The sequence below is a fragment of the Ranitomeya variabilis genome, chromosome 2 (assembly GCF_051348905.1).
Source record: "Ranitomeya variabilis isolate aRanVar5 chromosome 2, aRanVar5.hap1, whole genome shotgun sequence".
Classification (NCBI taxonomy): domain Eukaryota; kingdom Metazoa; phylum Chordata; class Amphibia; order Anura; family Dendrobatidae; genus Ranitomeya; species Ranitomeya variabilis.
In genome coordinates, this window is record NC_135233.1 from 971982181 (window position 1) to 972003920 (window position 21740).

At 40.9% G+C, this 21740-nt stretch overlaps 1 protein-coding gene across 1 annotated transcript; it reads left to right on the forward strand.

Annotated features, from left to right (window-relative positions):
• The first annotated feature begins 376 nt into the window (after positions 1 to 376).
• LOC143808320 (transmembrane 4 L6 family member 4-like) lies at positions 377 to 12243 on the forward strand. Its single transcript, XM_077290844.1, has 5 exons — positions 377 to 629; positions 5304 to 5393; positions 9077 to 9213; positions 9945 to 10161; positions 11900 to 12243. The coding sequence occupies exons 1-5, from the start codon at positions 456 to 458 to the stop codon at positions 11915 to 11917; spliced, it is 636 nt and encodes a 211-aa protein (XP_077146959.1). The 5' UTR covers positions 377 to 455; the 3' UTR covers positions 11918 to 12243.
• Positions 12244 to 21740: the final 9497 nt, after the last annotated feature.

Genomic DNA, 21740 nt, shown 5'->3' on the forward strand with positions numbered 1-21740 from the left:
TGGGTTTGCTCACACCAGCGTATACATCAGATGAGTTCTATAGGATTTTCTATCGGATAGCACTTGGACCATTGTTATTCAACATTTGGGAGAACATATCAACACAGCTATTCAGTTTAGAAAATGTTAAGGCAATTTTGCATAAAAATATTCCAAAATAATACCTTTGTGAAAGCAACATTAACTTTCCTTGGAGCTCTAGAGATAATATCACATATTCATCTTGTGAATAAGGAACTCCTATACCAGTGTCCTGTGTGCCCGAGTAGAATATTAACAGGGTTATTAGTTGTCATGACAAATTATTACCCTGAACATTATCTCATAGATTTTTAGTCTAAGGATGTGCATCATATAAATGGTGAGGTCACCATAAAACCACACAAAGTAGACGTGCCTTCGAGGGATTACACTATACTGAATTCTCACGACCAACAGTGAAGGAGTAACCAAAGATGTGTTCAGGAGGCTGCGCAAAGTGCTTGGGCATTACCCTCATCCCTCTCGCTATTCTCTCTGTTTTGGCAAACATTTTGCTTTTTTTCCCAGCTGGTAAAGTTGCAGAGAGCAATGATCATATCACAAAAGAAGTCTTTTACCTCGGAGGACTCTTGGGTTCTGGTGTTCTGGTGAGTGCGCAAACTTAGTGTATGTAAATCCTAAAATTTATCTGGGCCTTTGTTGTTCATTATCTTCTGTTTATTATTAATTCTCCTGAGACTATTGGGAAAAATAGTAATATTTTCATATACAGATTACTTACCATCCTCAAAACATTAGTAACCATTAAGACTTAATGTTTTTCTCACTTTTGTTTTTTCTTTTTGCTGGAAATTTGGATAAAAATGACCTTCAGCCAATATTATTGTGGCTAAAATGAACAACTGAAAATGAATAATAAAGATTAGAATATTAAAGATCTAGATGGCTCATAGTACGAACTTCTCCGAAAATGAATTACTCCTAATAGTTACAATCCTCATAATCAGCCCCGGCTCCTTCCGTTAAAACATAGATACATTTTATTAATATGGACAAGTCCCTAATGAATTTTTCAGATGTTTGGAAACTGTCCTTAAATATGTAAATTTTTTTAGTAATTGATTTTATAGACATTAGTATATAGCTTAACGGTATGTATATTTTAACCCTTAACCCCTTCATGCCTTGGCAATTTTTCATTCTTGCGCTTTCATTTCTCTCGTCCTTTCTTCCAAGAGTCATAACTTTTTTCCATCATCATATGAATAGTGATGAGCGAACATGCTCGGACAAGGTGTTATCCGGGTATGCTCAGTTGCTAAGTGTCTTCGGCGTGCTCAAATAATGTGTTTGAGTCCTCGCAGATGCATGTCTAAGAAACAATCAATCCCTGAATGTGTTGTGACTGTCTAGCAGCCATGAGACATGCTGATGCGGGGACACAAACATATTTTTTGAGCACGCCGAAGACACTTGGTTAGCACCCAACCTTGCTCGGATAACACCTTATCTATCTGAAAATGTTCACTCATTCCAATTGCTGCAAAATGGTGAAAAAACACAATTTTGCCATTATATTTTCTGTTTTTATAGTATTCATTGTACTACTTTTACCCCATTTTATGGCCTTTTTATGGGATAGTGACCAAAAAATGGCAATTCTGGTGCTTTATTTATTTTTTGTTGTACAGCATTTACCATACAAGTTAAATACATTTATATTTTCAAAGTTAAGACTTTTCCAGTTCAGTTTTTATTTTTTCCCTCTTAAGCAAGTTAAAGGAGGGTCATTCATATGATTGGTTTTCTTTTTTTTTTTAGATCTTTAAAAACTTTTCTTTCAGTTGAAATAAATGTGATGGATCACTTGTTCTATGGTCTTTTATTGTGGTTTATAATTAAATTGATGTGGGCTGAGCTTCATAGGACCAAAGTAGCAGCAGTGAGGACTATGGCAGCCTGCGGTTGTATCTCGGGTGCCGGGGTATGGGAGCTGGTGCAGGCTTGCTCTGGCAACAAATCTATTTAAATGGCGCAGTCAGTGATTGACAGCAGAAGTAATAGCCAGCTTTGGTTGCTGTTACAGGCAGATGACGGCTGTATGATCCCAACTCCATATAAGCGGACTCTGGGGAGGAGGTACTGCTTCAACTAGATGTTCCAAGGGGTTAATTACACCCCACATAAAAAAGTTGTTTTTTATAGGTAATTGAAGCTCTTGTTTGGAGCCTTCTAAGTTGTACTACAAGTATTGCTAAGCTGGAGTTAAACCCTTAGGACTCATACTCACTTGCAAGAAACTCGGATGAGTTTCGCACGGCACTGCACCCGGCACTCAGGAGCGGAGCGTGCGGCTGCATGTATTCCTATGCGGCCGCACGCTCCGATCTGAGTGCCGGAAGCAGCGCCGGGTATTGCCGTGCGAGATTCATCAAGTGAGTATGAGCCCTTAAAGTCATATTCCCGGGTTTCAAAATATTTCTGCCTTTTCACCCACATAGCTGTGCTAGATCTTGTTTTTTGCAAGTAGAGTTGTATTTGTACCATTTTGGGATACGTTACGTATAACTATTACCTAACTTTAATTAACTCTTTATAGAGAGAAAAACAGCAAGTATTTTTAACATTTTAAAATTTATGGTATTTATAAGCTGGAAACAATAAGTTTTTTTATTTTATTTCTGTGGATCAGTTCAATTATGGCAATACCAAATTCATACACGTTAGTTTTATGCCTTTTGTACACTAAATACACTTTTTTCCCCAGATTAAACCATTGAATAACTAAGATTTTATTTATCTATTTATTTTATTTTAATCACTTGTTTATTTTATTTTTACAATATTTATCAGTCTCTCGAGGAGACTTGAGCATTCGATCCTTTGATCACATAGGTACTAAACTTGTCAGTGTCACATCCCTTACTTCTGCCTGTGACAGGATCCAATAGGCTTCGGTATAGGACAAACATGGATTGTTAGAAGTGATGAGCGAATATGCTCATTACTTGAGATTTCTCGAGCACGCTCGGGGGTCCTCCGAGTATTTTTTAGTGCTCTGAGATTTAGTTTTCATCGCCTCAGCTGAATAATTTACAGCTATTAGCCAGCGTAAGTACATGTGGGGGTTGCCTGGTTGCTAGGGAATCCCCACATGTAATCAAGCAGGCTAGTAGCTGTAAATCATCCAGCTGCGGCGAAGAAAACTAAATCTCCGAGCACTAAAAAATACTCAGAGGACACCTGAGCGTGCTCAGGAAATCTCAAGTAACGAGTATATTCGCTAATCACTAATTGTTAGGCCTTAAATTGCCATACCAATGAGTTGGCATCCCATAATCGAGCTGCAAGTGGGCTCATGGGCTGCTATAGGAAGCACACTTTATCTGACTAAGGCCGGGGTCACACTAGCAACTGCAATGCGAGAAACTCACCTGAGTCTCTCACCTCAGTACCCGGCACTGCCGCCTGCGGTTCGGACCGGAGAGTTCAGCTGCATAGAAATACATGCAGCCACACACTCTGGTCAGAGAGTGCTGGCGGCAGTGCCGGGTATTGAGGCGAGAGACTCACGTGAGTTTCTCGCATTGCAGTTGCAAGTGGGACACCGGCCTAACGCTTCATGCGCCACAGTCAATCATATGACAAGTTCAGCTGATGGGATCGGTGTATATATTGCTCGAGCTCCTGCCGTAACCGTGCGATCACCATAATGTACATTCCAGTCACGGAGCACTAATAACCATGTAGTGTTAAGGGGTTAATAACGAGTTAAGTACTTTTGTATGTTTGTCCCTTACATAACACGGATTTACTGTATGTCATGGAGAAAGTCTGAGCCCAGTCCAGGCAGGACAGATGCTGGTCTGAGGCCGGGATCACACATGCGAAAAATACAGCCGAGTCTCGCATGTTAATACCCGGAATTGCCGCCGTCACTCAGGAGTGGAGCGTGCGGCTGCATGTATTGCTATGCGGCCGCACGCTCCGCTCCTGAGTGACAGCTGCAATGCCGGGTATTAGCATGCGAGACTCGGCTGTATTTCCCTACTTCCCTACTTAGGAAGTTCTGGAGTATTTTATACATTCAAAATTTAATATATTATAAATCAAATCAACAAAACAGTTTAATAAAATAAACAATAAAAAAGAATGAGCCAAACTTATTACATGCAAGTAGTAAAACGTTGAAAAATATGTGCTTAATATACTATATATTGCTATAAAAATTGCTTTGAAATGGAAAGGACCTCACACAGCAAGATGAAGAACACTTTTGGGGTTCTTAAAACGTTAATCTTTATTTTCACATGTATAGTTGAATACTAAATTTATGGAAAAAAATAGTAAAAAAGCCGTATGTGTTTACAATTGTTAGAATTGGGGTATGTGAAAGGTGGGTCATCAATAAGACATCCAGTATAAGAATTGTTCTGTGAGCCTAATTTGACATCTTTATGCTCAAGCAGTCCATAAGAACAGAGCATGTCTCCGTGTGACAACCTACAAAAGGCTAGATTCACACCATATTTGTGTTACATTGAGGCATGAAAGCAGAGAAATTTCCCAATGTACATGCTGGTGTTCCCAAGGATTTAATGGGTAAAAAGATAAATTGTGGCCTTATCTTCTTTACATTTGGTGAGGATATGGTCGGGTATAGTCAGACAGGTGAAGAGACTGTAAATTTACTGAAACCAAATTTTAGGAACTAAATTTAGGGACCATTTCAAGTGGCATGACACATAATAACCAAGGAGAGACTTATAGTTGAAATTATGTTGTATATATCCTTTTGATTGGTTGCTTATTCCAAAAGCAAAGTGATCATCTACCCGCTGGATTAGTGGGGGCCAACTGCAGGAACCCCAACAAATCCTAAGAAGGTTGCGTTAAAAGTGCCTGTGATAGCCTTTTCTTGTTTTTGAATATCTCATCATCCTCATTTTTTGTCATTTGGAAATGACTGATAAACCTTGTCAATAGCGAGGTGTTCTTTTTAGGGTGTATTAAATAAATGAAAAGCTCAGTGCCCCCAATGTCATAGGTTTAGTTTCCGCGATGGATCCCATTGACTATTAATCGCTTGGCCAGGTTTCCATTCACTTTTATCGTACAGAACAGTAGCAGGATACGTTATTCTGGCATTCTAAGGGCAATGAAAACATAATAAAAGAAGATTTAGGTTTCTTTGTGTGACGGGTGAAGAATTAAAAAGTATAAATACGGAATGCAAATTCTCTAAACCACTTAATCTGATATACACATAGGATAAAATGGACAATAATAAGAAACATGGTTTTCTTTTTTCATTTATGTAGATGATTTTTCCAGCTCTAGTGTTTCTGGGTATGAAGAACAATGACTGCTGCGGATGCTGTGGTAATGAAAGTTGTGGAAAGAGATTTGCTGTAAGTATTCAAATGGAAGGTGTATATATTAGAGTTTGAAAAAATGGCATGGCAAAGCATGGGATAATGGGAGCGACAATGGACAAGATGCATAAGAAAAATTAACTTCTCACTGCATATTATGCCCATGAAGATAAGTCCATGTCACTTGTATAATGGCTGCTCTGGATTCCTTGCTTTCTCTGAGTCAGATCATGTCAACTATTTATAAAATCCATCACTCCATAAAATCAACTTTTTTATTTGAAAGAATTAAAATAGGTACACATGTACACGTCTACGATTAATGGCGGTAACGCTCGAAACGCGTATGACATGTACTGTACCTAATTTAACGTTTCAAATAAAGAAGTTGATTTTATGGAGTGCCGGATTTTACAAAAACTTTACTGAGCATGAGCTATAGTTTTTCATTATTTAATTCATTATTACATGTAAGAGATTGTGTATCTGATGCCTTACAAATAATATATATCCACCAGTTCTTCACCTCCCCCTCTGTTCTGTCCTACTCTTGAGTAGGGTAACACTGGAGATCTGATATGCCTACTTAAAAATGAATCTACCGTATTTTCCGGCGTATAAGATGACTGAGCACATAAGATGACCCCCCAACTTTTCTAGTTAAAATATAAAATCTTACAAGTCGGGGGTCTTCTTATACTCCGTGTGTCAGCTTATAGGGCGGGTGACCCATGTGCATATGGTGGGGTGGAGTGGTCCCGATGACGAAGAGAGGGGGCGTCTCACAGGGAAGGTGTAAGTGGAGTATCCCCCTATTACCTCATTGTGGCAGCAATGCTCTCTGTGCTGGGGGCGGCAGCGGCTCCTCTTTGTACAGTGTGGGGTCTCCGTGCTGGGGGCGGCGGCTGCTCTTTGTGCAGCATGGGGGCTCTGTGCTGGGGGGCGGTGTATCTTTGTGCAGCGTCGGGGCTCCGCCGGCATTTCCTCAAAGCCCGGAGGCCCCAGCAGCTCCATTGCTGAGATGCGGTGGCCTCCGGGAAAATGGCTGCTGGGGGCGGCGCATGCTCAGACTCAGATCTCGTCCCGAGATCTCGGGAGACGAGATCTGAATCTGAGCATGTGCCGCCCCCAGTGGCCATTTTCCCGGAGGCCACCGCATCGCAGCAATGGAGCTGCCGGGGCCTCTGGGCTTTGAGGAAATGCCGGCGGAGCCCCGACGCTGCACAAAGATCCGCCGCCACCCCCCAGCACAGAGCCCCCACGCTGCACAAAGAGGAGCTGCCACCTCCACCCCAGCACAGAGACCCCACGCTGCACATAGAGGAGCCAACGACGACGCCCCCAGCACAGAGAGCATCACTGCCACAATGAGGTAATAGGGGGATACTCCACTTACACCTTCCCTGTGATACGCCCCCTCTCTTCGTCATTGGGACCACTACCCCCCACCCACCATATACACATTGGTCCACACTCGCCCTCTAAGACTACACCCGGCGTATAAGATGACCCCCAACTTTTAAGAAGATTTTCAGGGGTTAAACGGTTGTCTTATACACCGGAAAATACGGTATCATATTGTTATTTTTTAAAGTGTTAACATTTAGGTAAGCAGAAGAGAAAAATGTGTTGATTTTCTTTTTGTGAATGTAGTTTTTTTTATTTTCTGTTCCCTGACAGATGCCACATTGGAGGCACACATATCCGTAGCAGGATGTAAATGTATTATGGCAGCTGCAATAAATGGGTGTTAAAGGATAAGGGACAACTTAGTAATCTCCAGTCGTCTACGGCTGGGACCCTCCAATTACAAGAACTGGGCTCTGGATGCCAAGATGCTGATAAAGCAGGAGTACTGCCTCTCCATCCAAGATGAAGCCCTGCAGAGCCCTGTTTTCAGGGTTGCTGGTGGTTTCAGCGATAGAACCCCCACCTATCAAAAATGAATCCTATGGATAGTGGATAACTTTCAGTTCCTGGGATACCACTTCAATTGAAAGTAGAATGTTGTTTATAGACTCATACTGTCTTCTGGGAGACTACAGTCTTTTTTAAAGATAAGAGAAATTAGAAAAGTTGCATCTTACTGTATTCTCTCAGCCTCCAGTAGTAACATAGAAGTTTCATTATTCCCACTGCCTTCTAATGATATGACTCTGTTGATTATGACCTAGTCTGCACAAGAAAGCTAAGAGTGACCCACAGAGTTTAGAAAAGTCAACCTTTTGTGACTGATACTGTAGCTTCCTTTTACACAAGTAGTCACATAAAAAAATGAAAATAATGATGTATCTGGACACTTCTATAGAGTTTGGCTGGAGTGGCGGCACAAATGTTCAACTGCTATTTCAATTGATCGCAACTGGGAAAACCAGGGGACATGATACAGCTGGGTTTGGGGTACTATGCAATCTTACAACGGTAAACATTATCTGCTATGTCAAGTCGAGAGTTGGGCGGACACATCCACTATGATTTTGTTGTACAACGACCCAGGGCATACCCTGCCATGATGCATAAATCAAGCCAGGTTGCATCTTAGGGCCTCATTCAGATGTTCTTTTTATTCACGTATGTGAAAAAAACAGAGGAATTTACATCAGTGTGTGGTCAGCTTATCCGCTTTGCCTTCAGCTATTATCTCATGTGTCATCCATTTGCTGTCTGTAAGGGTGCTTTGGCACTGCGTTTTGGCACCCATACGTTGGTCCCATCATGGCTTACGTCGGAACCCCCTGCAAAATGGGATTGAGGCCTATGCTCTGAATGATCAATAGATTATAATGCTGCCGACAGCGTGAACGTGTGCGTGTACGCCTACTGAAGATAGACACCCAGTTGTAGTCTACTATGTCTGAGTGTCTACTGGAGTAGGCTTATACACCCAAAAATGATGCACAACAGAGAACACCTTCACCCTGTCATCACCATTATAGTCTACGGCCCCGTCGGCACATACGCCCGAATACCGTTTTGCAAGGGCTTCTAATGTAAGCCCCAGTGGGACCAACGAACGGGTGCCAAAATGCTGTGTGAAAGCACCCCAAGTTGTATGGACCCATAGACTTGCATTGGCGAGTTTCATCTGTGACAGATCAAACACGGACATCTCTGTGCATTTTTGTGGACACAAAGTTCTCAAAAATAGGTGGACATGTGAACATCTCCATACCTGCTCTATGCATGAAAAACATGGATAAATAATGCTTGTGAAAAATGGTCATCTGAATAGGGCCTAGGGCCTAGTTCCAACAGGATTCTTTTGTTGCATTTAAAACATCTGAAGAAATATCTAGAGATTAAAGCATCTTATGGCATTTTAGATGCTATGTGTAGCAGTGCTATTAGTTAGAATGTCTAATGAGAAAAACATATGAACTAAATTTTTTTTCATCTTACTGTACATCCAGTTTTATTAAAAACTCGCTTGCCAATGCTTAAAATAAAGGTAGCACTTACCTGCCCAATATACGACACATGAGCACTGCAGCCAATCACTGGATGTAAGTAGATGGCAAGTTTTTTTACGGAAACGACCCAATGTGGAAGCAGAAAAAAATTGATGCTTGTAGATCTGTTACATACCCTGCACTGATTCTCTACATCTTATTATTTTATTTTGATGCAAGACCACATAAAGCTCTGTACATCACGGCTAGTCAGGGGCAAACATACAATGCTAAACTGATCTTGCAAGTAATTGTGGCTTTTTATTCCAGATGTTTTCTTCTATCCTATTCGCTGCCATCGGATTTGCTGGAGCTGCATATAACTTCATTATTTCTGCAGTTGCTATAAATAAGGGGCCGATATGTTATATGGAAAACAATGCTTGGGGCTATCCTTTCAGTGATGGGTATGTGTAAATGATTGTATAAAAATCAATCTAAGGCTATCGTTTCATTTAGGCAGTTTTGTTTTTCGGTTTACTAACCCACAATGCATTCTCAACACCCAAGCTTTTATTTTCTGCTTACCATTTTTTTCTGTATGTGTCTTTCTATCATTCAGTGTGATACTTAACAAGTCAGTTTAGATACATCATACAAGAATAACAATATTGTGAAACTTCAGCCAAAATTGCTAATTGTTGGGCCCTGTTCACACAAGTTTTTGAATTAGTGTATGTGAACATAGGCAATTTAAAAAAAATATATCTTATTATAGAAATTGGCTTTTTTTCTTCAATTGGCTCAATCTTTCACTCTCATAATTGGTAAACTCTGTTGCGGTGAAGAGAGATTTTCCAATTACAGACATAGGAGATGGCAGTTTGTGCTCATAAAGTTCTATGCAGAGAGGGGAGGAGATAGAAGCAGACACAGATATCCAGCTGCAAGTGCTCCTCACACGTCTGCACCTCCTGCAAGAGCCAAGAAGAGAGAACTAGATTTCTGTCCATTAACGCCCCTAGATGTCATTGTCAATGCCCTAGTATCTAACTAATTACAATGGGAGCGTGCTCCCTCTCTCATGCCTTGACAGGGTGCCAATGGGTTCATGTGGCAGCCACTGAAACGGAAATGCACTTCGTTATTATCTAAACACTTATTGATAGTAACAATTATATATCATTTATTTTTTTAGGGATTATTTAAAAAATCATACCTTATGGAAGGACTGTACAATATACAAACCCGGTAAGAGTGAGCTTAACACAGAAATCATCATCACCTGGAATTTGACCCTCTTCTGCATCCTCCTGCTATTGGGTCTAGCGCAAGGTGTTCTCTGTGCAATCCAAGCTGTCAATGGTCTAATTGGGACAATCTGTGGGGACTGCAAGTGCTGCGGATGCTGTGGAGTAAGTTGATACCATACAATTATTTCCATGGTTATAAAAGGTTTCTCGAAGCAATAAACATGATATGTCATTGCAATAAGGTTTTCTTTTCATGGTCTAAAAATATAGCACCATGCTTTGTGTGTCCAAAAATAATATTGGAATTAAACTATGAAAACTATGAAGCTTATTTTACCAAAGGGAAGGAGTATAACACCACACTGAGAACATGTATGATGTACAGCCGCAGCTCTCACTTTCACAGTCAGCGCAGGCATTAAGTGTTTTAGGCTACATGCCCACGATGAGCATTTATCACATTTTTGACGCTGTGTATTTTTGCTGTGGCAAAAACACAATACCAACAAAGTGATGTGATTTATAGAAATCTCCTGCCCACTGTGTTTTTTGACACTGTGTAAACTGACCTGCGGTGCGTGTTTCCAATCCGTAGCATGTCGATTTCTCTAATGCATATGCAGTCTTCCCATAGACTTGCATTAGATGTGGAAAATACGCAAGTAAAAAGCATGGTGGGAAGTTTCAAAAACAAAGCAGCTTTATTTAAAGCATAACACAACAGAGGCAGAAAACGCAGCGTCAAGAACGCACACAAAGACGCAAGTGAACTAAGGTATTCTGCAGGGTAAAAAACGGAACAAACACTGATTGTGGGAATGTAGTCTAAGGCCGGGTGCCCACGATCTGGAACTAGCAGTGATTTGGACTCGCGTATGATTACCGCGTCCGAAACACTACCGTCTACTGAACGCCAGGTGAATCCGTATAGCTTACTGAACAGTGCGGATTAACCGCGTCCAATACAGTGTATTGGTGACATTTTTGTTGCTGAGACTAGTGTGTCCGCAAGAGAAATTGACTTGCTGCAGTCTTGAAAGACGTGCCGCATTTCACTGTCTGCGAGTAATCTGCAGACGTCTGTGGACACATAGTGGACATATCCACCATGCTGTCACAGCGGGCCACTGCGGGTTTGACACTACATAAATACGCAGCATCAAACCCGCAGCAGTTCCTGATTGTGGGCACACACCTTTAGGCTTCAGTTTATTTGCAGCTCTTTACGACCTCGTTTTCACTGTCAGCATTGAGGCTCACAATATAAATTCCCTATCAGTACGTGTTTAGAGAGTGGGGGAAAACACATAAACACAGGTAGAATATACAAAATTCACGCAGATGTTGCCTTTGGTGGGATTGAATGGCCGGACCTTGCACTGCAACAGTGCTACCCACTGAGCCAGTGTACTGCAGTACAGGTGAATATAAAGTATATTGTTTTTCATGCCACAAGTACATGATCATAGTACAGCAGTGTACAGACTGTGGGTTGCACAGAGAGCTGTTATGGTGTCCATAGACTTCTACAACAGATGGTATATTACATTAGAAGCATTGCTTATCTCTGCAATACAGAAGTCGCACACATCCACAACAGTTTCACTGCACTCATGGAAAAAATATCATTCACACCAACTATGCTAAACATGAGCCACACTGGTTACCGTAAGTATGGAACCTATACTTCATGGTCTGTCCCACCAACTCTTCTCTGCTGGGAAATGTGGTCTTCAGATTCGTTGGTTGCTTTCAATGCCTCAACAAATGACTTGTAGCTGAACCGTTGATCGTGCATTATAAATGGTCTTGGGCTACGTTTGCCCTTAAAGCTTCATATTTTATTGAATTGTATAGCACTTAAGGTTGATATATTAACGTTTTCCGTTTTTATTCACAGAATGATGGACCCGTTTAACGTAATTATATTTCATCACTCCCTCCAAAAAATGTGACCCACCAAAAGGAAGACGAATGGAGAGTTCAGATAACTTTGACTGTACTTTCTTTTGTAAAAAAATAAATAAAATAAAAATAAAAAAAGTAAAACTTTATAAAACGATTAAAGCACAAGTGTATGATCCACATCTTGTATTAAATACTCAGTCATTCATAGCAAGGGATGTAAAGTTGTTTGTAAAATGGGTTTTGCCAATGGCATTGCTGACTGCAAATTGGATGATCTTTCTCCTACAGAACCCTCAAAGTAAATGAGTGGCTCGATAATAAAAAGCTGTAAGCATTCCTCTAAGTGCAAAAGCCATTTTCTACTGACTTACCTGCTCTGGTAATACATGGGGGTCCAACTAAGGACAAATCACAACACTCAGGCAGATTTACTTACACTCACCGGCCACTTTATTAGGTACACCATGCTAGTAACGGGTTGGACCCCCTTTTGCCTTCAGAACTGCCTCAGTTCTTCGTGGCATAGATTCAACAAGGTGCTGGAAGCATTCCTCAGAGATTTTGGTCCATATTGACATGATGGCATCACACAGTTGCCGCAGATTTGTCAGCTGCACATCCCAAAGATGCTCCATACAAGGCAGGATGGATCCATGCTTTCATGTTGTTTACGCCAAATTCTGACCCTACCATCCGAATGTCGCAGCAGAAATCGAGACTCATCAGACCAAGCAACGTTTTTCCAATCTTCTACTGTCCAATTTCGATGAGCTTGTACAAATTGTAGCCTCAGTTTCCTGTTCTTAGCTGAAAGGAGTGGTACCCGGTGTGGTCTTCTGCTGCTGTAGCCCATCTGCCTCAAAGTTCGACGCACTGTGCGTTCAGAGATGCTCTTAGGCCTACCTTGGTTGTAACGGGTGGCGATTTGAGTCACTGTTGCCTTTCTATCAGCTCGAACCAGTCTGCCCATTCTCCTCTGACCTCTGGCATCAACAAGGCATTTCCGCCCACAGAACTGCCGCTCACTGGATTTTTTTTCTTTTTCGGACCATTCTCTGTAAACCCTAGAGATGGTTGTGCGTGAAAATCCCAGTAGATCAGCAGTTTCTGAAATACTCAGACCAGCCCTTCTGGCACCAACAACCATGCCACGTTCAAAGGCACTCAAATCACCTTTCTTCCCCATACTGATGCTCGGTTTGAACTGCAGGAGATTGTCTTGACCATGTCTACATGCCTAAATGCACTGAGTTGCCGCCATGTGATTGGCTGATTAGAAATTAAGTGTTAACAAGAAGTTGGACAGGTGTACCTAATAAAGTGGCCGGTGAGTGTATATTGGAGAACCACTGGACAGGCATGTTCCATTTTACTGCAAGTCAGCACAAATTTATGGAGGAATACAGCAAGAATTCTGGTCAGAAAGAGACAAGATATAAACAGATCATGTCACCGAATAATCGTAAAAAATTTGATTCACAGAATTTAAAAAAACTTTAATTGACTGGAAAATATCTGTGTAACACATTTTGAGCTCTGTAACGCACATAATAGCCTTTTTAATATCCAACGGACTTCAACCTATCTGGGTAGTAGAAAATAAATGGTAACCAGAGGTAACCCACAGCGCATTTAACATAATATTTAAGTATAAAACTTTGTAGGCTACTTAAATTGTATAAACGATATAAAAATTATCCCTTTTGTAGGAGAACATGTGCATTCATTACTGTTTTTTGTTGACAGGCGGTGTAAACAGTAGAAGCTATGGCATTTTCACATGGTTAGATGCAAATATTATTCCTGTTGTTAGGGTAAAAAGGGCTTTGTACTTTGTTAAATGAAGAAGCGATAGCTTTTTCATAAGCCGTCCAAAATGATCCCTTTAAACAGGTACATTGTTTTGAATGTAAAGATGTAATGATCTCCCAACTACATGTGAAAGAATAATATAATTTTGGGTGATCTGCAACTGATTTGCTAATCATAAAATGACTATACTTTTTATGAAGCCTTCCAAAAATTATCCACTATTTTCTGGAGACAAAAATTTCTTAACAAATTTTGAAAATAATTTATTTGTGAAGTTTAAATAATTTTATTTGGATAATTTTCTACAATTTTTGACCTATCACAATCCTGTCTAGGGTGTTGCTAGGAAAATTCAACCCAGACACATTCACAATAATATTTAATTTCCAAAAATATTGCTTTTTGTGCCCAAACCTGCCATTTTGGTACAATAAATAATGGCGGCTAGGGATCTTCCATTGAGCCTGAGAGTACACCACTCTTTTGCAAAAGGCAATACAATCCAGATGGTCTGACATCAGTTGTGGTGAACTCGGACATATGGGAGTACAATTTCCATATAATGGGATATTTGAACATATGTTTCTTGGGCACACAAATTGAGAATTTAAGCTACAATGGAGGTAGAAGAGGAAGTATATGGAAAGCACTAGGTGAGTGTGATGATGGGCTGATGATAATAATAAGGCACTGCTTGGGGTACACATGGTTACAAGGGAGATAATTGCGAGGAGAGGAAGGAGGGCAGCTTGATCGTTCTTCATCATGCTGGTCAGGTTGCTTTCTCCGCATGAGTAAGTTATGCCACTTCATGTGCTGATGGAGTGATGAAGTTGCTATTCGATGTGTAACATGATGTACCTGCCTTATTTTCCAGCAACACAGCCTGCCCAATGTAATAGATTGATCCTCCAACGATATGAAAAAGAATTCCCATACAAGAGTAGCCTGCACATATGGCTCACCACCACCATGACTAGACCTTTTGGGTGATGCGATCTGAATTACCTACTCCAGAGCAGACCACAGAAAAATCTGATTTTGCCTCAGAGTTTGTTTTGTGTAAATCAGGTTTATTAAATGAAGTTGCATATAAAGACACATTGCAAATTAGAATGATAACAAACAGATACAAATCAAAATAACGTTTGGCACTTCTAAGCACTGTTAATCAGGGAAAAATATAATAACGTTTTCAATATAAGCCTATGTAGTGGCTTCTTTGTCTCCTATATGAAAGAAAATGCTATTCTATTTAACTTTTCAAAAGAGAATCGGGGATCATTAACTAAGTTCTAGAATTCGAACTTATGAACGTTATACCCATTAACTATGAAATGATCTATTACTATTGGCAATAGGATTCCTGGTTATTAAGAGTCCGATTCTCCGAGTCCCGTTCTGTTAACTAGAGTTGAATATAATGCTGAAGTAAGGGTATCCGAGTTGTTTCATTATACAGAACGTTGTTATAGTTTAAACCAACTTTATGTTTAATAGAAGAGAAATAGAAAGTAAACAGAAAGAGAAGAAGAGAGAGGATGGGGAAGGAGGGTATGGTTTCCGATTTCTCGTCCAACTCTGCTGTTAGTTAATATTAAGGAACATCTGTTCCACCACCTAGAATACAGATGCATGTGGGTATCAATAATATATTCAGTCAGTTAGCCAAGCCAAGTAATTAGCTCTTCGGTTTCTCTAATTTCTCTAAACACTATCCAAGGAGTCCATATGTTTAATACTTTATCTGAAGTTCCCGTATCCTGGCCAACCAATTGCTCCATTCTAAAGAGATGGTTTAATTCCGCTACAAATTCAGATCGTGAAGGGGAATTTGATTGCTTCCAGTAGCGGGGTATTAGATTGCGTGCAGCTGTCAAGAAGTGTCTAAGAAGGCTTTTCTTAAATTTGGCTATGGAGAGATCACAAATAGACAGCAGAGCTACCTTGTGAAGCGATAATTTGTTGTGGAGATCAAAAACAGCCTCCCAAAAACTTCTAATGGGTGGACAAGACCACCAAATATGTGAATATGATCCCTTCTCCTTCCAACATCTCCAACACGTATCTGGGGTAGTGGGAAACATAGTATGGATGCTGTCTGGGCATCTGTACCATCGAGTCAACAGTTTATAACTTCTCTCTTGGTGGTCTGCACATAATGAGGATCTGAACGTGTGGAGGAGACTCTTGTTCCTGTCTTCCAATGTTAATGGTTTATTCAAGTCTTTTTCCCATTTCAAGAAGAAAACTGGAGGGTCAAGTGTAGATATTTGATGTTCCTGAAACATTTTATAGAGAAGCGATACCGTGTGTAATGGAGGGTCCCCATCCAAGCAAGCTGACTCGAAGGGAGTAAGTGGTCTAAATAGATCAACCTGTCTGGATATCTTGGTAATATAGCTTCTAATTTGTTCATGAAAAAGCCATAAGCCAGGGGGAGGGACCGCCTCTCCGAAGAGGGACTGCAAGGATTTAATAGAAGATTGAGTTATGTAATCATGGACTATCGGGTGGCTATCTTTGTGTTTATGTAGGAATGTAACTTTTCTAGGCCCACAGGGAAGTCTGGGTTATCAAAAATCGGGGTCAGGGGGCCTGGTATGGTTGAGATGTTAAGCTTTTGATTACCGTGTTTAACAAAAAGTCAGATTTCTCGTGAGAAAGGGAAGGTTCTCTCTCTGAACTTTTATATTTCCTCCCTGCCAAATGCTTGCTTTGGGATTATTTGTTGAGATCTTTGATTCTAGGTCCACCCATTTTTTTTGTGTTTATGATGAAATATATCTAAAAGTCAGGTTCCGAGGGAAGCATAATTGTAAAGTAGAAAGTTAGGGAGGATCAATCCTCCCGTTCGTTTAGATCTGCTTCATAGCTGGTACGACAAGCGAGGACGCCTGCCCGACCACACATATCTTGTGATTGTTGTCTTGAGTCTGGAGAAAAAGGAGGGGGGTAAGACCATAGGGATGGGCTGAAAAAAATACAGGAGGCATGGTAATAAGTCCATTTTTATCGTATTGATCCTCCCAAGCCAGGATAAATGTAATTTGTTCCATTTCTCCAGATCAAGCTCTGCTCTACGGAGAGCTGTTTTATGATTGGCTTCATTTAATTGTGACGTCTTAGAGGTTAGATTTATACCCAGATATCTAAGGGCATCAGAACGCCATTTAAACGGGAAGGAGTGTAACTGAGAAACTAGTGAGGATGGTAAGGAGATATTTAGTATTTCAGATTTATGGGAATTTATTTTGAAGTTGCTCAGATAACCAAAGCAATGTAGTTCCGATAGAATATTGGGTATAGTGGTTATAGGGGATGTAATAAACATTAGCACATCGTCAGCAAAAAGTGCCAACTTGTGTTCTTCCGAAAGGATCCTCACCCCCTTTATAGATGGATTACTACGGATTGCATTGGCCAAATGTTCCATAGTTAATATATATAACAAGGGTGATAGAGGGCACCCCTGCCTTGTGCCATTTCGTATGTGCAAGGAGTCTGACAGAGAGCCATTAACTTTGATCTGTGCAGAGGGGGACTCATAAAGAGCCATGATACTCCTCAGCATTTTCTTTTTTAATCCAATACCCTCTAGCATTTGATACATAAAATCCCAACCCACCCTATCGAATGCCTTTTCGGCATCGATTGAAAATATACACATGGGGTCACCGGTCCTGTTTGCTCTGTCTATCAAAGAAATAGATCTTATAGTGTTGTCTCTTGCCTCTCTTCCTGGAACAAAACCTACTTGGTCTTGATTAACCAGGTAGGGCAAAAGACAACTTAATCTTTTAGCGATCATTTTGGCATAGATTTTAACATCTATATTGATAAGTGAGGTAGGACGATAACTGCTACATAGCGAGGGATCCTTCTCTGGTTTCGGGATAACCGTTATATGAGCAGCTAGAACTTGTGGGGGGAAGGACCCCCCCGAAGCCACAAAATTACACACGGTTAGGAATGGAGGGCCCAGCAGATCCAAAAACTGTAGGATCCCGCTGAATAACCATCAGGACAAGGACTTTTGCCTGATTTCAGGTCCCCAATCACTGAGGTGACCTCTTCTAATGAAAAGTCTTCCTCAAGGTTCGCTAGGCACTCCTCCGAAACCACGGGCAACTTGTTTGATTGTATATAAGATTTGATTTTATCATGAAACGAGTGGGCGGGGAGATCCTTAAAGTGACCTTTTATATTATACAGGGAGTTATAGTAATCATAAAAGCTGGTTAATATATCCCGTGTACTGTGGGATTTCTTACCCTTGGCATTTCTTATGAATGGGATGAATGTTTGTGGGCCCCGTGGATGTAGAGCTCTTGCCAGGAATTTGCCACTTTTGTTACTTAAGTGATAGAAACGGCTCTTAGTTCTCTCCCTAAAACAACGGGATTTCTGATCTAGTATTGTAAGTAACTTTTGTCTGGCTGTGGATAAATTTGACAGGGTAAGCGGGGAGAGGTCTTGTTTATGTTGTGTCTCAAGTTTAGAAATCTGGGAGGAGAGATCAGCTATTTCTGCTATACGAATCTTCTTAAGACGGGCACCCTGTGAGATAAGAACACCTCTCAAGATACTCTTCAGGGCCTCCCATTTTATTGAAGGAGACGTGGAGTCCGCAGCATGGTCCACCACAAAGCATTCGATAGATCGTTTCACCTCTGAGGCACATATCGGATCCTGTAATAAGTTCTCATTTAGTCGCCAAGAGAATTTAGACTTCGCAAGGGGGTCCAGTTGCATCGAAAAATAAATGGGCGCATGATCGGACCACAACACCGACCCCACCCCCAGGTCCAGCAAGGGATGGGACACAAAAAATAATCAATTCTACTATATGTGGAGTGTACTTGTGAGTAGAAGCTATAGTCTCTCGCATCTGGATGGAGAGCCCTCCACACATCGACCAGTCGCAGATGACTCATCTGCTTTCTCACTTTTTTAATAGAAGATGAAGAGTAAGAGGACTTACCCGTTGATACGTCAATTATAGGATTCATTGGAAGGTTAAAGTCACCTCCATGGATAATCGGCGAGTCGCCTGCAAATTTCTCTAGAAGCTTTTTGCATGAATAGCCAAATTTCTGCTGATCCTGGTTAGGGAAATAAACATTCGCCAAGATAAGTTCACGAGATCTCCAAGCCAACTTCAAGAAAATAAATCTCCCCTCCATATCAATCACTGAGTCAAGGACCTCTGGAAGGAAGGACTTATGAAAACCTACAGACACTCCCTTAGACTTGGAATGAGGATTTGTACTATGGTACCACTTCGGGTAGTAAAAGGATGTACAATCAGGAGTCACTCCAGCCTTAAAGTGGGTCTACTGAAGTAGCAAAATCGAGACACGTTGCTTATGATTGAAGTACAAGATCTGTTTTCTTTTTTCCGGTATGTTTAACCATTTAGCATTAAAGGAACAAAATTTAACTCCAGCCATAATCAAGGTGTTGTTTGAAGAATTGGTTATATGAGAACGGAAACCAGATCCCTTGAATATTCATGTGTAATTCCAGGGTGGGGAATAGGTTGAGGAATTGGGGATGGAACAATAAGGAGGAAGAAGAAGAGAAGGAAACAGATTGAGAAAGAGAAAGGAAAATTTAGTGTGCTGTGAATGATCACCTAAAGGAAGAAATCGTGATGTGGCGGTGTGTCGAGAGTCCACCAGACACATCGGTTTGGGTGAGGAAAAGCCGAGGGTGAGGTCCAACCTCCATCTGTCACCCCCATGGCCTAGACAAAATAACAACTAGTAAGTAACATTATTTAAGGTCTATCAAAATTAACCAACGTCTGACCCCACTTGAATTAAATTTGAGCTCTAACTGAACAATGCAAACTATAGAGGGGGTAATTAGACCTTCTATTCCTTAACATATGATAAGTTGAAATGTCCACTTGGATGAAAACTGACCGTACTACTGAGCACGGGCAAACCCAAAGCATATTGGTCCAGAAGTCAGAACAACTTCTCGGGATATGTGTATGCAGGGTATTATACTCTGAAAACAGGAAGAAGGGGAGGAGAGTTGTTAGCAGCGGGTTAATCAGCGTGATGTCCACAACGAGCAACAGAGAATGTTCATTTATTAAGAATTAAGAACATCTAGCTTACAACATGAGAACAGGATCAATCTGGTTTCTGAGAGAGAGAGAGATCTGCTATGACCTTCAGCTTCAGCTGCACACACAAGAATGTGCTCACAGGAAAAAAGGGAGGAGGAACATCCTGTCTGTAAATGAGGACTTTTTTTTAAACTTTGTTGACATGTGAACAATATGCAAGCAGATATATAAATCACATCATATTAAACAAACAATAGTTGTTGCAATACATACAAATCAATATGCATTAGGCCAACAAGAGTCCCCTCAGGTCTGGCCAAGAGAAGAACCATTTTTCTTATGTTGTTTGGCATGTTGAGCTCTCAGCCATCTTGGTGGAATGTCTGGGAGCTGGGGGGATCTCGGCCAATCAGGGAGGTCAGTCAATGGTAATTCAAAAGTTCCCAGGAAGGTGGTCAGATCACCCAGATTACGAAAAATTACTGTTTTCCCTCCTTTAAAAGCTATCACCTGAAATGGAAAACCCCATTTATATGGGAAGTCTTTTTCTTTAAGGAGAGATAAAAGTGGTCGCAGGGCTCTTCTTAGTTGTAGAGTCCGTCTAGACAGATCTGAGAGTATTAGAATCTGAGCTCCACAAAAGGTGATGGTGCCTTTTTGTCTAGCTGCCAACATAATAGTTCCTTTGACTTTATAGTAATGTATTCTGCAGATGACGTCTCTAGGCCTTGAATCTGATTGCGGTTTAGGTCCAAGGGATCTGTGAATCCGGTCAAATTCTATGGAGCCTGCCTCTTTATCATTTAAGATTTCAAGGAACAGTTTTTGCACTGTAATGTCCAGCTCAGATGGGCTTACCGACTCAGGAAGGCCACGTATTCTAATGTTGTTACGTCTGTTACGATTCTCCAAGCCCTCCAGTCCCGTTGCCATGTCCTCTAGTCTCATAGTGTGGTTTGTTATAACCTCTCTATGGGTTTGTAGTTCTTGCAAGATGAGTTCCTGGGATTTCTCTACATCTTCCACTCTAGAGGTAAATTCTGATTTTAGAACCTGCAGTTCCTTCTTGTAAGAGTTTTCTATTCTGCAAGCAAATATCTCCAAATCATTTTTAGTGGAAAGAGTTCTGATAAATTTACTAAGATCGTGGATACCAACACCAAAAAAGACATGGAGTACAGAGAACACCAAAAGAGTAAAGTAAAACCCAAACAGTTTATTAATTCAAATACAAATAATAAGAGCCAAATAATAAGGCTATACACAAAATAGGGGAATAGGTACAGGGAACCTGCTGGCACAGCAGGAGGAGCGACAAGTAATGTGAGTGAAGTAGCTAGGGGTGAATATAGCAAACCCTAATCAAAAGGATACATGGGGGTAGTGAGACCCTAATGGGTAAAAAGTATAGGTGCTATACATAGATACCATGGGCACTACCTGATAAGGCAAGTCCCCAATAACCCTACATGTCCCGAAGGTAAGCTACAACTCACCCATAATAGCTGGTGTTGTTTAAGTCCTCCCGCTGCGACCCCTTGACGCGTGTTTCGCGTAGATGCTTCTTCAATCGGACCAAGATGGCTCTGTAAACTGTAGGCTTCTATTCACACAGCATGCATTTTGTAGCACTGGGCAGCCCGCCTGTATGAGCGTTAGTAATAGGCTGTAAACCAGATGCTCTGCATTGCCTGTGTGAACAATGCCACATACAGACTATTATTGCTTATCTTTTTGTGCACTAATGCCAAACAGCCAACACTGGATTGAAAGTGGTTGTTTCATCGGTATTTTTTGCACCTGTGTTTTTGCCATCATTAATCGGGTCCGATGCGCCCTGCTAGTGCATTTGTTTGGAGGCTTCAGCAGGTAATCATCTCTGCTTTTTTCTCTGTGATTTTTTTCAATTTTCTGAAGGATTTTTAAGATTCTCTTTTTG